The following is a 16,075-nucleotide window of genomic DNA, read 5'->3' on the forward strand; positions in this document are numbered from 1 at the left end:
CACCGGTGGCACTGCCAAGCAACCACAGCCTTACAAAAAGGGGAAGAGACCGCTGAAAGAGATTCGTAAAGATCCAGGCTGGATGGAAGCAAAAGAGTCCGGAATTGAGGCCAGGAACAGAAAAGAATACATGGAGGAGCCACTTTGGTACACTGAGCCCATAACAGAGTATTTCATACCTTTCAGCAGCAGAGAAAGCAAGCTGGAAACAAAATATCGAAGCAAGGTAGATTCTCCCGGTGGCTTTTCCTTGTCAACCAACATGGAGAGGCTGCCGGAGAGAATCCAGGGAATCTACATCGCCAATGAGTACCAGAGAGCATACCTAGCAGCAGGCTCATTTGTGGATGGGCACTTTGTAGAAGGGCCTGGCGAAGCAGACGATGAAGCTGCTGAACTCACTGGGACCTCAAGCTGCCCTCAGCCAGAGGATAGTAGAGATTTAGATGACAAGCATCTGTCTGAATTCACTCACTTCTATGAAGTAGATATTTATCAATCCATATTGGATACTAGTGCCTCAGATTCAATACAAGAGAGTCGGATCTTAAGCATGATTCGACAGAAAAGCAAAGAGCAAAGAGACGTTGAGGCAGAATGTTGTTTAGTGTTAGATGGCCTTGAGCAGCAAGGGAAAAGTGCAATGCAGGAAGCTTCAGGATCTGTTGGATATTTAATGGAGGATCTTGAAAACATGGCGCAAGTTTGGGGATGTTATTCACCATCTACTTCAGAGGATATAGATGGAGAAAGCTTCATAGGAGACTCTCCCATCCGTCTCTCTCCTCTCCTCGATAGTGTTTCATTCACACTGAGCAAACTGTCAGGACATCTGGAGGAGTGCCCCGTTCCTGAAGCCACCAGTGAACAATCCTGCTTCTCTCTTTTCGAGCTGCAGTACGACAGTCCTACTTTTCCTTTTCCATGCGACTCACTCACCGTTGGTCACGAAAACAACACCGATTCTAGTAGCTGTCTCGACCTACATTCAAATAAACAGTCTCGTTTGCTAATATGGACCAAAAATAGTGCCTTTGACGAAACTGAACACTGTTCCAACCTATCAACGCGAACGTGCAGTCCGTGGTCTCATTCGGAGGAGACTCGTTCTGACAATGAGCAAGGAAACGTTCCAGCAGAAGATGTTGCTCAAATTGGCAGTGAAGAGATTAACTGTATAATACCTCCTCTGACTAGTACATATCTCGAGGATGAAATCTTGGATTTTTTGCAAGAAGACTCTGGCCATAAGTGTGAGGAGGTCAGTGTTAGCACAGCATCCAATCAGACCTTCACCAAAAAATCTAAATTGGAGTCCATTTGTGGTATAGCTTTGGAAGAGGACGAGAGTAAACAGTATAGCACTGGCATGTTTTCGGACAACACAAACCAACAGAGTGACAACTACACCTCAGGGATAATAAAAGACATTTGGACTGCAATTGGAAACGGCAAATCTGTAACGTCACGTCAAAGAGCAGAAAAATCCAGTGAGGGCCTCTTCTCAGAGGAGTCAGGTGGTTACTGCTGCAGCTGTCTGGAGGTGCATGCGAAAGGAGCTCCAATTCAGGGACCTCAGAAAAAAGCAGTGCAGCGGTCAGAATACCACTTGTGGGAAGGCAAGAAAGAAGAGCAGGACTTGGCCAAAAACAAACTCTCCAAGTTAGATGGTGCTGGGGATTACATGACTCCGTCCAAGCCCTGGGACTTGAACTCTGACAAGGAAAGCACGTCGTTCATCCTAGGAGGGGTATATGGAGAGTTGAAGACACTAAGCGGTGATAAGAATTGGGCTGTTGTGCCACCAAGTAATGCCCAAGATAACCTGCTGCAGTGCGCTGCTGTAGCTGCATCTGCATCTGCTTCAGGCTCAGATATGCTCACCATCACTGGCACTGATGTGTTCATGAACACAAGCGGCTGCTTTGCACCTGGGCACAGGCCCCTGTGGAGGCCCCTGGTGTCCTTTGGGCAGAGTGACCAGGCCATTAGAGGAGGCGGCGATGGATTGAATAAGGGATTTTCTTTCATCTTCCATGAAGATTTGCTTGGATCTTATGGAGGCCTGCATAGTGAGGATCAAGGTTTAGAATACCCATTTGCATCCTTCAACCTGAACAGTCCCTTCTCTCAAGTCCTTCATGTTGAGTGTTCCTTTGAGCCTGAGGATATGGCGTCATTCAGTCCAGGGTTCAAGCCAAAATCTATTCTTTGCTCAGACTCTGAGAATGAAGCTTTTCACCCTCGAATATATGGCATCAATCGGACACAGTACAGGGCCATTCGTATTTCCCCCAGGACCCATTTCCGACCAATATCTGCCTCTGAGTTGTCCCCTGGTGGAGCGAGTGATTCTGAGGCTGAGTCTGACAAAGAGGAGACGAGTTTTCCCATCCTAGCACCAGTTGACGTCTTCGATGATCCTCAGGCAGACCTGAAACCTTTGGAGGAGGACGCAGAGTGCGAGGGCCCTTATTACGGGAAGTCAGAACTGGAATCTGGTAAATTCTTACCCAGATTAAAGAAGTCTGGCATGGAGAAGAGTGCTCAGACCTCTCTGGATTCACAGGAGGGCTCCAGTACCCTCCTGCCAATCGCTGAGCAAGAGATTTGCTTAGACTGCAAAACAGCAGCAGCTGTTACCAGTGCAGGTGGACAGACGGACACTTCAGTCACCAAGATTCAAAAAGACGAATCTTCAGGAGAAAAGCGGTTCTGCTCGTGTTCACCAACTGGTCACATTCCCAAGTATGGGATTGCTTACGACTTTATTGGAGATGTGTCAGAGGTAAGTCTTTATTCAAATGATTTCTGATTGTCAATTTCTACACAGTGTTTTGTCATTTGCTGTGAAATCAATCTGTTGGATGAATACGGATTTAAAACAAACAAACAACTAACTGTGCATTTGTTTTATTTAGTTCTCTCTGTTAAATACAGGTGAACAGGACGGAACTGGGAACCAGCAAGATGAGTGCTGGTGGCAGAACACAACTTGTTCCCCCCTCTTCCCTGGATCTCAGTGCACAGGTAAAACTTGGAAAACATTAGATCCTTATCTTATTCATGCCATTATTGTGTAGAACACATGAAACAACTTTTTACCTCTCAGCTGTAAAAGTCTGATGGGGTATAGTCATCACCCCGTTGGTTGGGTGGGTGGCGTGGGCTGCTAAGTTTGTGTATAATTGAGAATGAGGCCACGTGGACAAGTTTGAATCTCAATGAACTTGACTTCGAGACAAGTTTTTTGAAGATCTTGTAAAGGGGATTTTATTTTTGGGAGATTATTGGAATTAAGTTTTTCTCTCAGCATATAATTGTCTGCTTTACCGAAACTGTAGTTGTTTCTTTTACAATTTTGCTACTCTGGTATCTAGAGACATTCTGCTTGTAGCATTAGTCTAGTCTAGTTCTAGTTAAGAATCTGACCATTTTTCTTTCTGTCCTTCTCCAGGGAGCAGCAACATTTGAATATTCTACCTGTTGCAGAGAGGAAACCTTTCTTCCTCTCCTTTTGTGACTGGACCTCTACCAGCAATGATTCAGGGTCATCTCAGAGCTGGAAAACCTAATTTAGGCTCATTTTTTTCTGAGACGCCCCTCCAAATCCCACAATGCATAAACCCTGTTGGTTTTCATTTTCTAACTTTAAAAAAGGAAAATAAAAAAGGAAAAAAAAAAACCTTGTGTAATCAACAATCGGATCAACAAAAATAGGAAAATTAAAAAAATATGTTCTGTGTTTGAGTGATGCCATGTGCGGATGTGCATTTTTAAGCATTTAGGCATTTTTTTTTTTTTTTTTAGAATTTGTTTGGGTTGATTCTTTTGTACACTGGTCCCTTTTCAAGTCTCACAGTTACCAGAAGGGACAATCTTTTGTTCTATTGTTGTCCATTTTGTTCCCACCATTTTTGCTTTTTGAACTAGGTCTCTGATAGTTGGTGGTCTTTGAATGGTTGTTCGGTATGTTTGTCCAGCCTCACTCCTCCTTTGTAGTTGTGTGAAAACGACTGCTATCGCATCCTCTACTTACAAGATTGTTCAGAAAGACGATACAACATTTTTTTTCTTTGAATGACACCATAAGACTTTTAAGAGTTCAGTTTAAAAGTTTAGTTTGTTTGGATGACTTTCTGAATGTGAAGTAGAGAATGTGTGCAGTTTCATTCTGAATCTCTGTTCCCCATGTGAGAAATGATTTTTTTTTTTTTTGGAATGGTGATAGTCCTTTTAGAATCCAGCAGTAGATATAGTGTGGTTTGTGAGTCGCAAAAATATTAAACAAATGAATAAAAATAAGGAAATCAAATGAGTTTTTTGTTTGGCAAAAAATACTAATAATCTACTTGAAAATGCAGTGCTGTAAAAGACACTGGGGGGCAACGTTTGATTTGGGGTAATAACCCATCATGATAAGACATGACTACAGTCTTTGTTTTCTTTTAATGTTTTGTTTTGTTTTTCTCTCCAGAGACCTGCATTGCAATTGAATGAGATATCTGTTGTTGTTGTTTTTTTGTTTGTTTGTTTATTTGGTTATTTGGGGTGGGAGAGTGTGTGTGTGTGTGTGTGTGTGTGTGTGGTTTTTTGTTTTTTTTTTTTGGGGGGGGGGGGTCTCTGTTTCTTTTGTAATTTTAATGGTACAGACTATTGGTGCTATAAATACGTTCAAAATATTTTGAAGTTGCAGTTTTATTATAGGACTCTTGATTTAAAAAGATGACACAAATTTTATTTGTTGTCCCTCAGATAACCTATAAGAAAATTAATAGAAAACTTGCCCTTCCTGGTTAATTTGGCTGGATTTTTATTTTAATGAAACCTACCTGTTGTCTTACTCTCCTGTAACAGCAGAAGGAGAAATACTTGCAGGTAGCATGTCTTCATTTTCTATCCATCCTCGGAAAGGCCAAAACTGGTTCTCCCTGCTGCAGCTAAACAGATTGATAGCAGTGTAAGTGGTGGGGCAAATGTTCAATCTAAAAAAAAAAAGGGGTAACTACACTAAGGTACAAATGCTTTTTGTTCTCCATATGGGTTTTGTTTTTATTTTATTTTTATCTTTTGGTGTTCACTATATCATGTTGAAATGAAATATTAAGTAATGTCACTGTGTGTGTGTTGGCATAGAACTTGTGAAACTACTGGTTCAGAATGAGTGGTTGTTGTTTTTTTGTTTTTTTTTTTTGTTTTTTTTTTGTTTTTTTTTAAAATATGTGTATGGTGAGCTTCACCTTCATTAATTTGGCCTAGCTTGAACTAAAACCCTGACCCAATTGGCTACCAATTTGTCGTGGCACACGTGCCTCCCTGTGTGACCTTTGCTTTTGAAACCCCAAAATATTTGCAGATAAGCATGTTTCCTAAAAGGTGTTTTTCTGTCTGATCTTTTATTGTCTTCTCATTTGAGGATAGTAGCAGTGTGTATATATTCTTTTTATTTTCATATTTAATTTTTTTTTTTGTTGTCATACCATACCCCAAACTGAAGCACAGATTACCAAAATCATCCCTCTGTCATGGGTACATGTCAGCAGTGTACACAGTAATGCACTGTCGCAGGTAAAGGTGTTTTTATTTTGGGCATGGCTTTGACATGGCTCTGTAGAAAATTAAGATTTGAAGGTCCAAAGTTTTAGTCCAATGCCGCTTGATTTTTAAAAAAGGGCCCCCCAAGTAGCTGAATGGAAGGTACTTAACTTCAGGGTCTTGTCACCTTTCTTTGAGACACTCAGGAATTTTTTAATATAAGCATACTGCATAGTCTACACTCAGACCTGTGGCAGTGCATTGATGCATCAATGTAAAACATTTTCTTCAAATGTTGAACAAATTATTGACAGTTCTTTCCAAACAGCAGAGGTGACTGTCATTAATTTAGAGCTGTAGTTTTAGGAAGGGGAAAAAAGAACTAAGCCATTGTAAATTGCATAAGCAATGTGGAAGGGAGTCCCACGAGCCCCAAGTCCTATGCAATACCTTGGCGCATGGAAACATTGAAGAGAATATGGAGAAATGTCCTTTAGTTACTTTTGCATGTGGATCGCTTTTGAGTGAGGAACACACGAGACAGAAAAAACAAACTTATGGAATGTCTCTAAAAATACAGCATGCAAACATCACACTCCATCTTTTTTAGTTGGATTATTATGGGTAAAAAAATAAACTTACGAGTGAGGTTAAAGTGATTGAAAGAATGCTATGACTGTGTGTGTGTGAAACTGTCAGTGAATGTGTGCAAGAAATCACAAAAAACACTTACTTGGGAGTTCTGTATTTAACTCTTCCATTTTGATAGGCTGTGTTTGAAACAAAACGTGACGAGTAAACGCATTCAGAGAGGGTTTATGTGTTCGGAGAGACTTCTTACAAGCAAACTTTCAACTGCGCTGTGTTCTGAAGAGCATATCCAGCACAGAAAACCCAAGTTTTCCTCGTCTGTTCATTCCCAAGTAGATGATGCTCCTTTGCCCTCCCTCTTCTCTCTGTTCCTGAACCCTATGTATCCTGCGTAGCTGTGTTCTTATTTCATGTTCACCCTGAGTAAATTATTTTTGTTTCATTGTGGATTTTCTTAACACATAATAAAGGATTAAACCAAAATGCAGTCTGTAGGTTCCTGTGTCTTTGCATTATCTAGAGCAGGGGTGGGCAATTCCAGGCCTCGAGGGCCGGTGTCCTGCAGGTTTTGAATCTCACCTTGGGTCAACACACCTGAATCAAACGATTAGTTCGTTACCAGGCCTCTGGAGAACTTCAGGACATGTTGAGGAGCTAATTTAGCAATTTAAATCAGCTGTGTTGGATCAAGGACACATCTAAAACCTGCAGGGACACCGGCCCTCGAGGCCTGGAGTTGCCCACCCCTGATCTAGAGTGTTGAAAGGAAATAGGAGCAGCGTTACATTTTAGCTCGTCAGCCTCACGGTGACACTAGAGAGCAGGTGAGGCACTGCCAGCTGCTTAAGTATTTATAGCACATGTCAGACTGCAGCTTTTATTCTTGTGGACAATGTTTTTAAGATCCTGTATACTTTTGTGTACCAAAGGTGGTTTTCCAACACATTATTGGCTGGTTTTTGAAAGGTTAATATAACAGCAACAGCCTTAAATAATTTATCCATTGCACTGAAGAATTGTGACTAAATATTTAACATTATGTTATGAGATTATCCACACATACAAATTTAGATTTTATATTTCTAATTTAACAGAATAAAATGAATGTGATGTTTGTGGTTGTCAAACAAATCCAATGTGTGTTAATAAGATGACCAAACGAGATAAATGATTATCCCATGTGTGAATGTTGCTTCTGTCAGACTTGATCTGTGCCTTGTTAAAATGGTGGAGGCTAGCGACATGGTGGGAGGGGTTACACCACAACAATGCAGAAAACAGGTTGATATTCCTGAGCATAGCATTTAAGTGTAGCTTTTTATAATATTGATGTCTACAATCAAAATAAAGGCTTTCATTAATAATAGTAGCAGTAATAATAATAATAAGTTCACTATATTACTTTATTATGATTATGCATTTGCTATCAATTTACTATGTACAGAAAACATGCTGGCATATTAGATGCCGAACCACTTCATGTGGTGGATGAGTAGCTCGTCCCGGATGGCTGAACTCCTCACCTTATCTCTAAGTGAAAGGCCAGCCACCTAACACTTTAGATTAATTTTAGAAATTGCACTTAATAAAACTGCAATCCACCTGTATGGACACACTTAATATTTTAACCTTGATATTTTTTGAGTTTGGATGAATAATTGCTGCTTTGCACAAAACTTTTATTAGTAATTAGAAAATCTGTTGTAAACTTATGAACAAAAAGAGGAGTAGGACTTCCAGATAGTCAACAGTGTCATATTACTTCATATTAATTCTAGCTATCCCTTATTTAGACCTATAAATATGTAACGGGAATTGGGAATAGCTTGAGAATGAATGTTTATAAGAAAATATACACTTAAGTAGTTGATGATATGTTACAATACAATTGTCAAGTTGTGCGGATGCTACAGAAGAGTTGGGATATGAAAATGTCATGGTGTAACCAAAAGCTGGGTTTTCTATCAGCAGAAAAAAATATTTTATTAAGAAAATATTATTTTGCTAGTAAAATATTTATTTAAAACAAAGTTTTGTTGTCACTACGGGATTTGTACAATTAAAAATACTGTCATCAACTTTTTATTAATATGGCCTGTAAAGGAATGCCACCCAAAATGGTGTAGACATATAGGAGATAACTCTGTACATTCTTTTGTGCCATAACAATTATACATTTTCCCAGAGCTGCTTCTGTAGAATTCCACTTTATTTATACAGAGTATATCTTCTTAAAAGTTTCAGGCCTATAGCACTTCTAATGACAGTTTTCACAATTTGATAAGCAGGTGCTCAGTTAATATAACAATTTGTGAAATTTCAGTTTACCATGCTATTGAATATTCCTCTGTTGATATTGGCTCAATATGATTTTAATATGAACATACATTTAATAAAATGTGTTTGTAACATTAACCCGACTTTAAAAATGTTATGTAATTGTTTATTTTGGGAGGACTACTCTTCTACGTCATACAACCGTCTATATTGTAGAAGGAACATACGGTCAGTGATATAAATAATAAGCCCTCAGGTTGCGAAGTCGATTAATAATGCCTTCAGGTCCAGACAGGTGAACCATCGACAGGGAGCACTCTTTACTCGATTAGACCGCACTCTCCGTACAAGTTTGTTTTAAAATGGCGGCAGAAGCATCGACACAGGTATGAAATCTTAACGATTCCGGAGAAACTTGAGAAATGCGCTTGCTTCTATGATTCACAAAAGAGCGGAGAAGCACTTCCTGTCCTGCTGTGATGCCGGGAAGGCTAAATCAACATGTCTCTCTCATTTTAAAAAGTGTTGGTTCCATTTGAGGAAGCGCTCGTGAAATTAGTGAGTTGGCGTCAGCGGCAAGTGCACTTGGCGAGCAAGTGCGGTTCAACACGGCGTTTGTGTGTTCACTGGCCGCATTCCGACTGAATTCTGGGGAATTTATTCGACAACAAATGAGCTGACTTCAGTGCTGTTCGTTTGGGCGAAGCTCCGCTGAGGAGGCTGGGAGTTGATGGTGGTGCAGCACTAGTCACAGCATCATCATGGACCACTCCGGCCAGCGCCTACCTGTCACCCACCTGTAGCTTTAACCGGCAGCATGGCCAACACGGCCCACGACACACAGGACCGGAGGGAGAACCACTGTGGTACGTTACTGTCGAGCACGGTCTCAGTTCTGTGTATTTATCGCGGTTAGACAACATGACATGTTCACCGTGACCCTGACACTGAGTGTGCTGCCCTCCCTAGTGACGTATGTCCCACCAAACTACATTAGAAAAACTTTTAAAAATCAAAACTATGTAATATCGCGAATTTACACAGATGTTTAACTATGACCAGTTGAATAATTCGTGTTTTATAGAGACGGGCATGAATTCGGCATAGATTAATTATACATTAAACAGCACTTGCACTTTTTATTTCGTCACATATCTCAAATATCAAGCGTCACTGAATGAGTTTGCAAATTGCTATGGCTAGTCTTCAGTTCTGCACATCATTTCAGAATAAATAATAAATAAAACTTGAACTTTCATTCAATTTTGTAGAAAGTGATATTAGCATGGAATAAATATTTGTAACCACTCCCGAAAACTGGAATCCTCCATATACCTGACACAGATATTTGGAATTGGGTTATGCCATAACACGTGATGTGCTTTTAAACAAATACAGGTAAACTGAAAACTGGCTCCATTGCTTGTGAAAGTGTTGGCCCACTTTTCACAATTTCTGCTGTTAGTCAGGGATATAGTGGCGTAATATTGCATTTCCTTATGGTGTCCATAGAGTCATCATATCATGACTTGAAGAACCAGATTTGTGTGTGTGTATATTCAAATGGGCGGCTCAGTTGGGCAGACAATGAAGGCAATCTTGTTGTTTCTATTTCATTACTTTTAAAAGAACAAAAAAACTCTCTGGTGCGGCCGCATGCTTCACAGCTTTTACATTTCAGTGCTTAGCTGTTAAGACCTTTTAATATTTTCAGAATACATAGCAGTATTAATAATAATGACCGTAAAGTCATCATTATTAATTTTGACATTTGTTGGTGACCTCTCCTCTACTTGTATTTTAATTTCCACAGTGGCACAACCTGTTGCTGTGTTTTGGGACAAAGTCTGTCTGGCTCACATGACTACCTGCAGGTCAGGGTTTAGAGCTTGGGTAAAAATCTGGCTTTGTGTGTCAGTGCTTTGGAGAGCACTCAACTTTGAAAGGGTATTTATTTTTACTGATTAGGGCGTAGTTGGTTTAATCGTAACCTGTGTACTGTCTTAACATGCCTGTCGTTTATTTCTGTGTGATTAAATTTAGGAAGTCGGGGCACTGTGAGTTATGTAGTAGGAACACTAAACCCACCATGTGTGCCCTGAAGTTTATGAGAGTTTCCCTTGTTGCCAGAGTGCAGGAGATACCCCCCCCCCCCCCCGGCATCAGAATTGGTTTAATGAAAGGATTCCTGAAATTCTCTCCTGTCACTGCTAATGCAGCTTAGAGCTTAGACACACTAGCTTCTAAGCTGGGGGTTGGAGCATGATGTAGCCCAGCAGAAAACATGTTCACATTACACTGCAGACTCCAGTTACAGTCGGGTTACTTTAGGATTAGTTTTCACCTAGTTAGGCTCACATGCTCGTGTATCCAATGTCAATTAGAGGAAACCTTTAATCCTATTGTATTAAAGCTACCAATATCAATGGGATGTACAGTCAAAAATAACTTTTCTGCAGTTTTTCTGCCTAGCCCATTAATTCTAATAAAGCTGTGGTTATTTGATTGAGCAGGTGTTTATTGAAAGGTTGGATGCCCGTATTAAACATAGACAAAGTACAAGTATACGCGTGTACAAGTAAGTCCTGTGGGCCAAAAGCTCAGACTGATCTAGACACTTCTAGGTTGTTCTTTTTCTTCTTACTCTTGGGCCTTGATGATGTCATTGAGAGGCGATATCATAGATGTGGTTATTTGAGCTGAAGGTTCTGTAAGCACAGAAGCTTCACTCACATACTGTTCAAACTTTCTGTTTGTGAAGGAGAGAAGTGGGATCTTTTTGACTAAAGTCCACGAATAACAACACTGAGCTGTCAAATGACCCCTATATAGCCACTTTAAACAAAATGCAAATTAAAACATTTCAGTTATGGTGCAGTCATACTAGGGAAAACTTTGGTGTGGTACCACGACATAACCAAAGGTATTCCAACTGTGTGCAGTGAACTTGAGATTTATTTTCCTAGTTGCTTTGAAGACAGTGAAGTCAGTTGCTGTTATTAAATGGATTTTATTGCATCAAGGCACCAATAAAATGAAAATATGATGATGAGCGATGACTTTCCTATCAGTTTGCCATTGACTGGGGTTAAGTTGGTATTTGTGTGCAATGCGTTTGATAAGATGGTGATTAGCTGTGATAAATCTTTGGAAACCAAAAATCTGTTGGTGTCTGCATATAGAGAAATTTACATTAAGGAAAAATGTGCATGAACTTGTATTCAGAGCGCAACCAGAACCTCAAGAAACTGAAAGAGAAATTAAGAAATTCCTCCACAAATAGGTATGTAGATGCTGCAGGACAGTGATTTAACTGCAGAAAGTTAAAGCCATGTTCCACACAAGCTGTTTGGAGAAAGGCCACTTCCCACCTTTGCAATAACATTTGGATCTCTGACCTCTTCAAGGTCAAATAAGGTCAAACTTTCATAAATTGTCTTATCTTTAACTGTTTAAAATTTTACTGCCTTCTGTTCATATTGGCAACATTTGAAACTGGTATATGGGGATACTAAATGTCACATTATAGTTTGCATCCAAATGCCATGTCACATTTCACCTCTGATCTCACTTTTATAATGCACTGCTTTTCTATCAATTTGACTCCATATTACATTATTTTTAGTGCTGTCAATAGATTAAAAAAATTAACTAATTAATTGCACAATTTTTTGTAATTATTCGCGATTAATTGCAATTACTTGATCAATAGCCTGGTTGCAATTAAATTTTTTCAACTTTATATTTAAGCTTGTAACTGACATTTATGCAATATAATGAAGTAAATGGAGAATAAACACAAAGAATGTATGCTTAAATTCAAAGAGAATTTGAATAGCTTTCTTCAATTTTTGTAACACAGGTTCTCACCAGTGAAATACAGCTTTTTAAAAAAACCTATATACTAATAGGCATGTCTTTATCCTGTTTTCCTTCTCTCACCCCTTGAGCCTGGTTCTGCCGGAGGTTTCTTCCTGTTAAAAGGGAGTTTTTCCTTCCCACTGTCGCCAAAGTGCTTGCTCATAGGGGGTCATATGATTGTTTTTTTTTTTTCTGTATTTGTTATTGTATGATCTACTGTGCAAGTACCTAGAGGTTATTTGGTGCTATATAAATAAAATTGAATTGAAAATTAATAGGTAATGTTTAATCAGATTCATCACAGGGTTACTCTGGATTAATTTTGATTAATCACAATTAAATACCATTTATTTTTATTCTATATTAATCACATTTAATTTTGCACGAGCAAACAGATTCAAGAAAAAAGGGAAAATATGCGTACTTAACATGTTTATTTATCTTGAACATTCATCTCCAAAAGTTGATTCTGTTCATCTGGACGTTTTTGTGGGAGAAACGTTTCGTCACTCATCCAAGTGACTTCTTCAGTCTCAGCTGACTGCAGGTTTCCCCAAATCTTATAAACAGTACATTTGCATAATGACTGAAACCAGCCCACTGAAGGACGTAGAGTTTTCTCCCACAAAACGCTACGTCCAGATGAACAGAATCAACTTTTGGAGATTTATTTTCCTGGATGATTGAGAATGCATCAAGACCTTGAACATTCATGTTAACAAAAAACTCTAAACATTTATCCGCTCTCTCTGTCACTTTTGGGGAGACTTCAAGTCCTTGAAACGAAGAACCAAAGCTATGTAAAGCGCATGTTCCCAAAGATATTAATAGGTCTGCAGTTTGTTGCAATCCACTTGGCAATTGTGCCAGTCAGTATTTGGGAGGTAGAGTTACCGAGTCCCCGATGCTCAGTGAGTGGTTTGTTGCAAGCTTGGTGACGCGTTAGTCCTAGCAGCATCCCCGACTAATGTATGCTTCACGTCGATGTGATATTTTAAGATGGAAGTGCTTCGGTGAAAAGAGAATTCCTTCTTGCACAATGTGCATAATACTATGTCGGTTGACTGTTCCGTCTTATTTTTTTTTTAATATTCAAACGTGCGTTTATCATCTTCCATATTGAGTTGTTTGGTTCAGCTGGCCGTCACTACCAGATCAACTGCACATTTGCACATGTGTGAAGGTAACTCTACTTGGACAAACTGCCCAAAATGCGTTGACAGAAACATTTCGGGAACTTTAACGCAATCTGCACTCCAGATGCATTAATTGCGCTAAAAATTTTAATCGTGTTGACTGTGATGGCGGATTACTTTGCGTTAACGCTTTAATTTTAACAGAACTAATTATTTTTAACCTTAGTCTATTAAAAAACAAAGAAAGGAGACCAGAGAATGAGCTGCCTTGCCAGAAGTTTGCACTCTCTGTGCTTCTTTATTTCAACAATGTAACAATGGAATTGTCACTTTTATTTTCTAACGAACTTTTTATGAAAGACTACAGCAAATGGGCTCAAACTAGTTATCAGGAGGTGAATGTATATATTTATGTTGTATAAACTGTATTAAACTGAAAGTTCTGTTTCTTACAGTTATGCCTGGAGGAACCATAGTGGAGAATGGCTCTGTGGTCAAAGACACGACGGCCTCTCACCTAAATGATCACATCAGCAATCACTGCCATGAGGCCAGAGCGGCCACACACAGCAACGCCGTCCTGCCCATCTACAAGCCATCCTGCTCGCCCGCTACTGTCTGTTATAGCAGCCCACAGAAAAGTTACCCAGACCTGGAGCCAGACAACCACAGCCTGACTTCCCAGGACTCTGGTATCCCCACTCTGGAGATCAATCCTCCGGAGCCCTTCCTTCACAGTCACCAACGGCAAAGCGACGGAGGCCTTATGCTGGAATCGAGTCACGACACCCCCGCCACATTACCTCTGGACAATGATCCCTCTGATGGCACCACTGTACGAAAATCCTCCACCTTTCCCCGCAGTGGCTATGACAACATCCGCCTCTTTAGCCCCACCCTCAGATTATCCTCCACCATGGGAGCTGGTGTTGGGGGCGGAGCATTAAACCGTAGTGATGACATCTCTGTGTGCAGCGTGTCAAGCATGAGCACAGAACTGTCGGTCTCCAACGAAGACATCCTGGATTTCACAGTTACATCCGACTCCAGTGCGATTGTCGCTTTGGAGACAGCCGACAGCAGCACTAACCACTTTTCAGAAGTGGTGTTGTCGTCTTCAGCGGGAACCTCCAGAGACTTATGGGCGGCAGAAGTCATGCAGAAAGAAGAGGATGGAAGGCAGAGAAAATTGGGACCACTAGCAAGTTTATTTGCAAGGTAAGTCCATGGTTCTGTACTTTGTATTTGTAACCCCCCACCCCACCCCCACAGACTATTTGTTCTTGTTGTTTAATTATGAACAATTATCATATAAGAAATAAAAAAACCCTGTAAAGTCAGTACCTACATTTTGGAATATTCCATTAACAATCATTTGAAACAAATGATTGAAAATAATAATACAGCTGAGAAAATTTTTTTTAGACTCACGTTATTATCTATTTGTCTTATATATGAAATATTTTTGAGCTGTGTTTTTGTTGGATGCGTTTTTATTTTTTCAAAGCCTACAATAGCTGTTTTTTGCATATAGATAATATATTTTGATGATACCTAACCTGTATAATCCACTTGAAATGATGTACTCTACAACCTTGACCAAATCTAGGTCAACTGAATTCATGTGAGGTAATCTCAGGGTAAACATCTAAAGTTAATAACTCATTCAGGCATGTATTTTATTTCATTACCATATTTATTAATGTAAATTTGAACAAATGTGATTCCATAGTTTTAAGCGGAGCGGGGAATTCAACTTGTTTAAACATCAAAACAAAAACTAAGCCAAGACATAAGTCACTTTTCAAAAATCGGCAGCAGTGGTACACATCTCCACATTTTCTCTCTCTGTACCAAGATGGTGCCTGTAGCACCAAAGGACTCCGCAAGTGACGTCTGTCTCGCCCTAGCATCACCTGTCCCTCTCATCCTCATCATCAAGTCATCATATTCTGTGCTATGATTTATTTTTGTTTGTGGTCTTGCCACATGTGCCACAAACCTCATCTTAGCTGGTACATGACTCTTCTTGCAATCAGCCATTATTGTCAACACGTAAGACGTGACACATTTATATTGCGGCATTTTGCATCTCACTACGACAGGAAGGAGTTGTTCCTACCAATCATTTAGACGATCCCAATAACAGTTACTTTCCACTGTGTTCTTGTTAATGATAAAGTACAAATTTATTACTAAATTACTAAAAAATATCAATATTTTAATGTGAGAATCGATTCTAGAACATACATATCTGGTATCAGAGGAATCGGTATGTGTATGTATATAATAATAATAATAATAATAATAATAATAATAATAATAATAATAATAATAATGGATTGCATTTATATAGCGCTTTTCGGGGCCTTCCACTATTCATTCACTCTCACATTCACACACTGGTGGAGGCAGCTACAGCTGTAGCCACAGCTGCCTTGGGGCAGACTGACCGAAGCGAGGCTGCCATATTGCGCCATCTTCCCCTCTGGCCATCACCAGTAGGCAGTAGGTGAAGTGTCTTGCCCAAGGACACAACAACCGAGACTGTCCGAGCCGGGGCTCGAACCGGCAACCTTCCGGTTACAAGACGAACTGCCAACTCTTGAGCCACGATCGATATATGGTGTGATCCACACACCACTACTTGTAATTTAGAATCTTTTAGAGTAGTT

At 39.8% G+C, this 16,075-nt stretch overlaps 2 protein-coding genes across 2 annotated transcripts in view; both read left to right on the forward strand.

The window, feature by feature from the left end:
• Positions 1 to 6,609, forward strand: part of kiaa0232 (KIAA0232 ortholog) — a 16,491-nt gene extending 9,882 nt beyond the window's left edge. Inside the window, 4 exon segments of the mRNA XM_084924617.1 lie at positions 1 to 2,788; positions 2,941 to 3,030; positions 3,458 to 3,502; positions 3,504 to 6,609. The exon segment at positions 1 to 2,788 is cut by the window's left edge and continues 570 nt beyond it. Coding sequence (XP_084780743.1) covers positions 1 to 2,788; positions 2,941 to 3,030; positions 3,458 to 3,502; positions 3,504 to 3,575 — 2,995 coding nt within the window. The 3' untranslated portion in view covers positions 3,576 to 6,609.
• Positions 6,610 to 8,667: 2,058 nt separating this feature from the next.
• Positions 8,668 to 16,075, forward strand: part of tbc1d14 (TBC1 domain family, member 14) — a 43,471-nt gene continuing 36,063 nt past the window's right edge. The window contains exons 1-2 of the mRNA XM_084924618.1: positions 8,668 to 9,269; positions 13,856 to 14,618. Coding sequence (XP_084780744.1) covers positions 9,221 to 9,269; positions 13,856 to 14,618 — 812 coding nt within the window. The 5' untranslated portion in view covers positions 8,668 to 9,220. The remainder of the gene's footprint in view (positions 9,270 to 13,855; positions 14,619 to 16,075) is intronic.

The sequence above is a fragment of the Perissodus microlepis genome, chromosome 3 (genome assembly GCF_051167445.1).
Source record: "Perissodus microlepis isolate ML-2025 ecotype Zambia chromosome 3, ASM5116744v1, whole genome shotgun sequence".
Taxonomy (NCBI): domain Eukaryota; kingdom Metazoa; phylum Chordata; class Actinopteri; order Cichliformes; family Cichlidae; genus Perissodus; species Perissodus microlepis.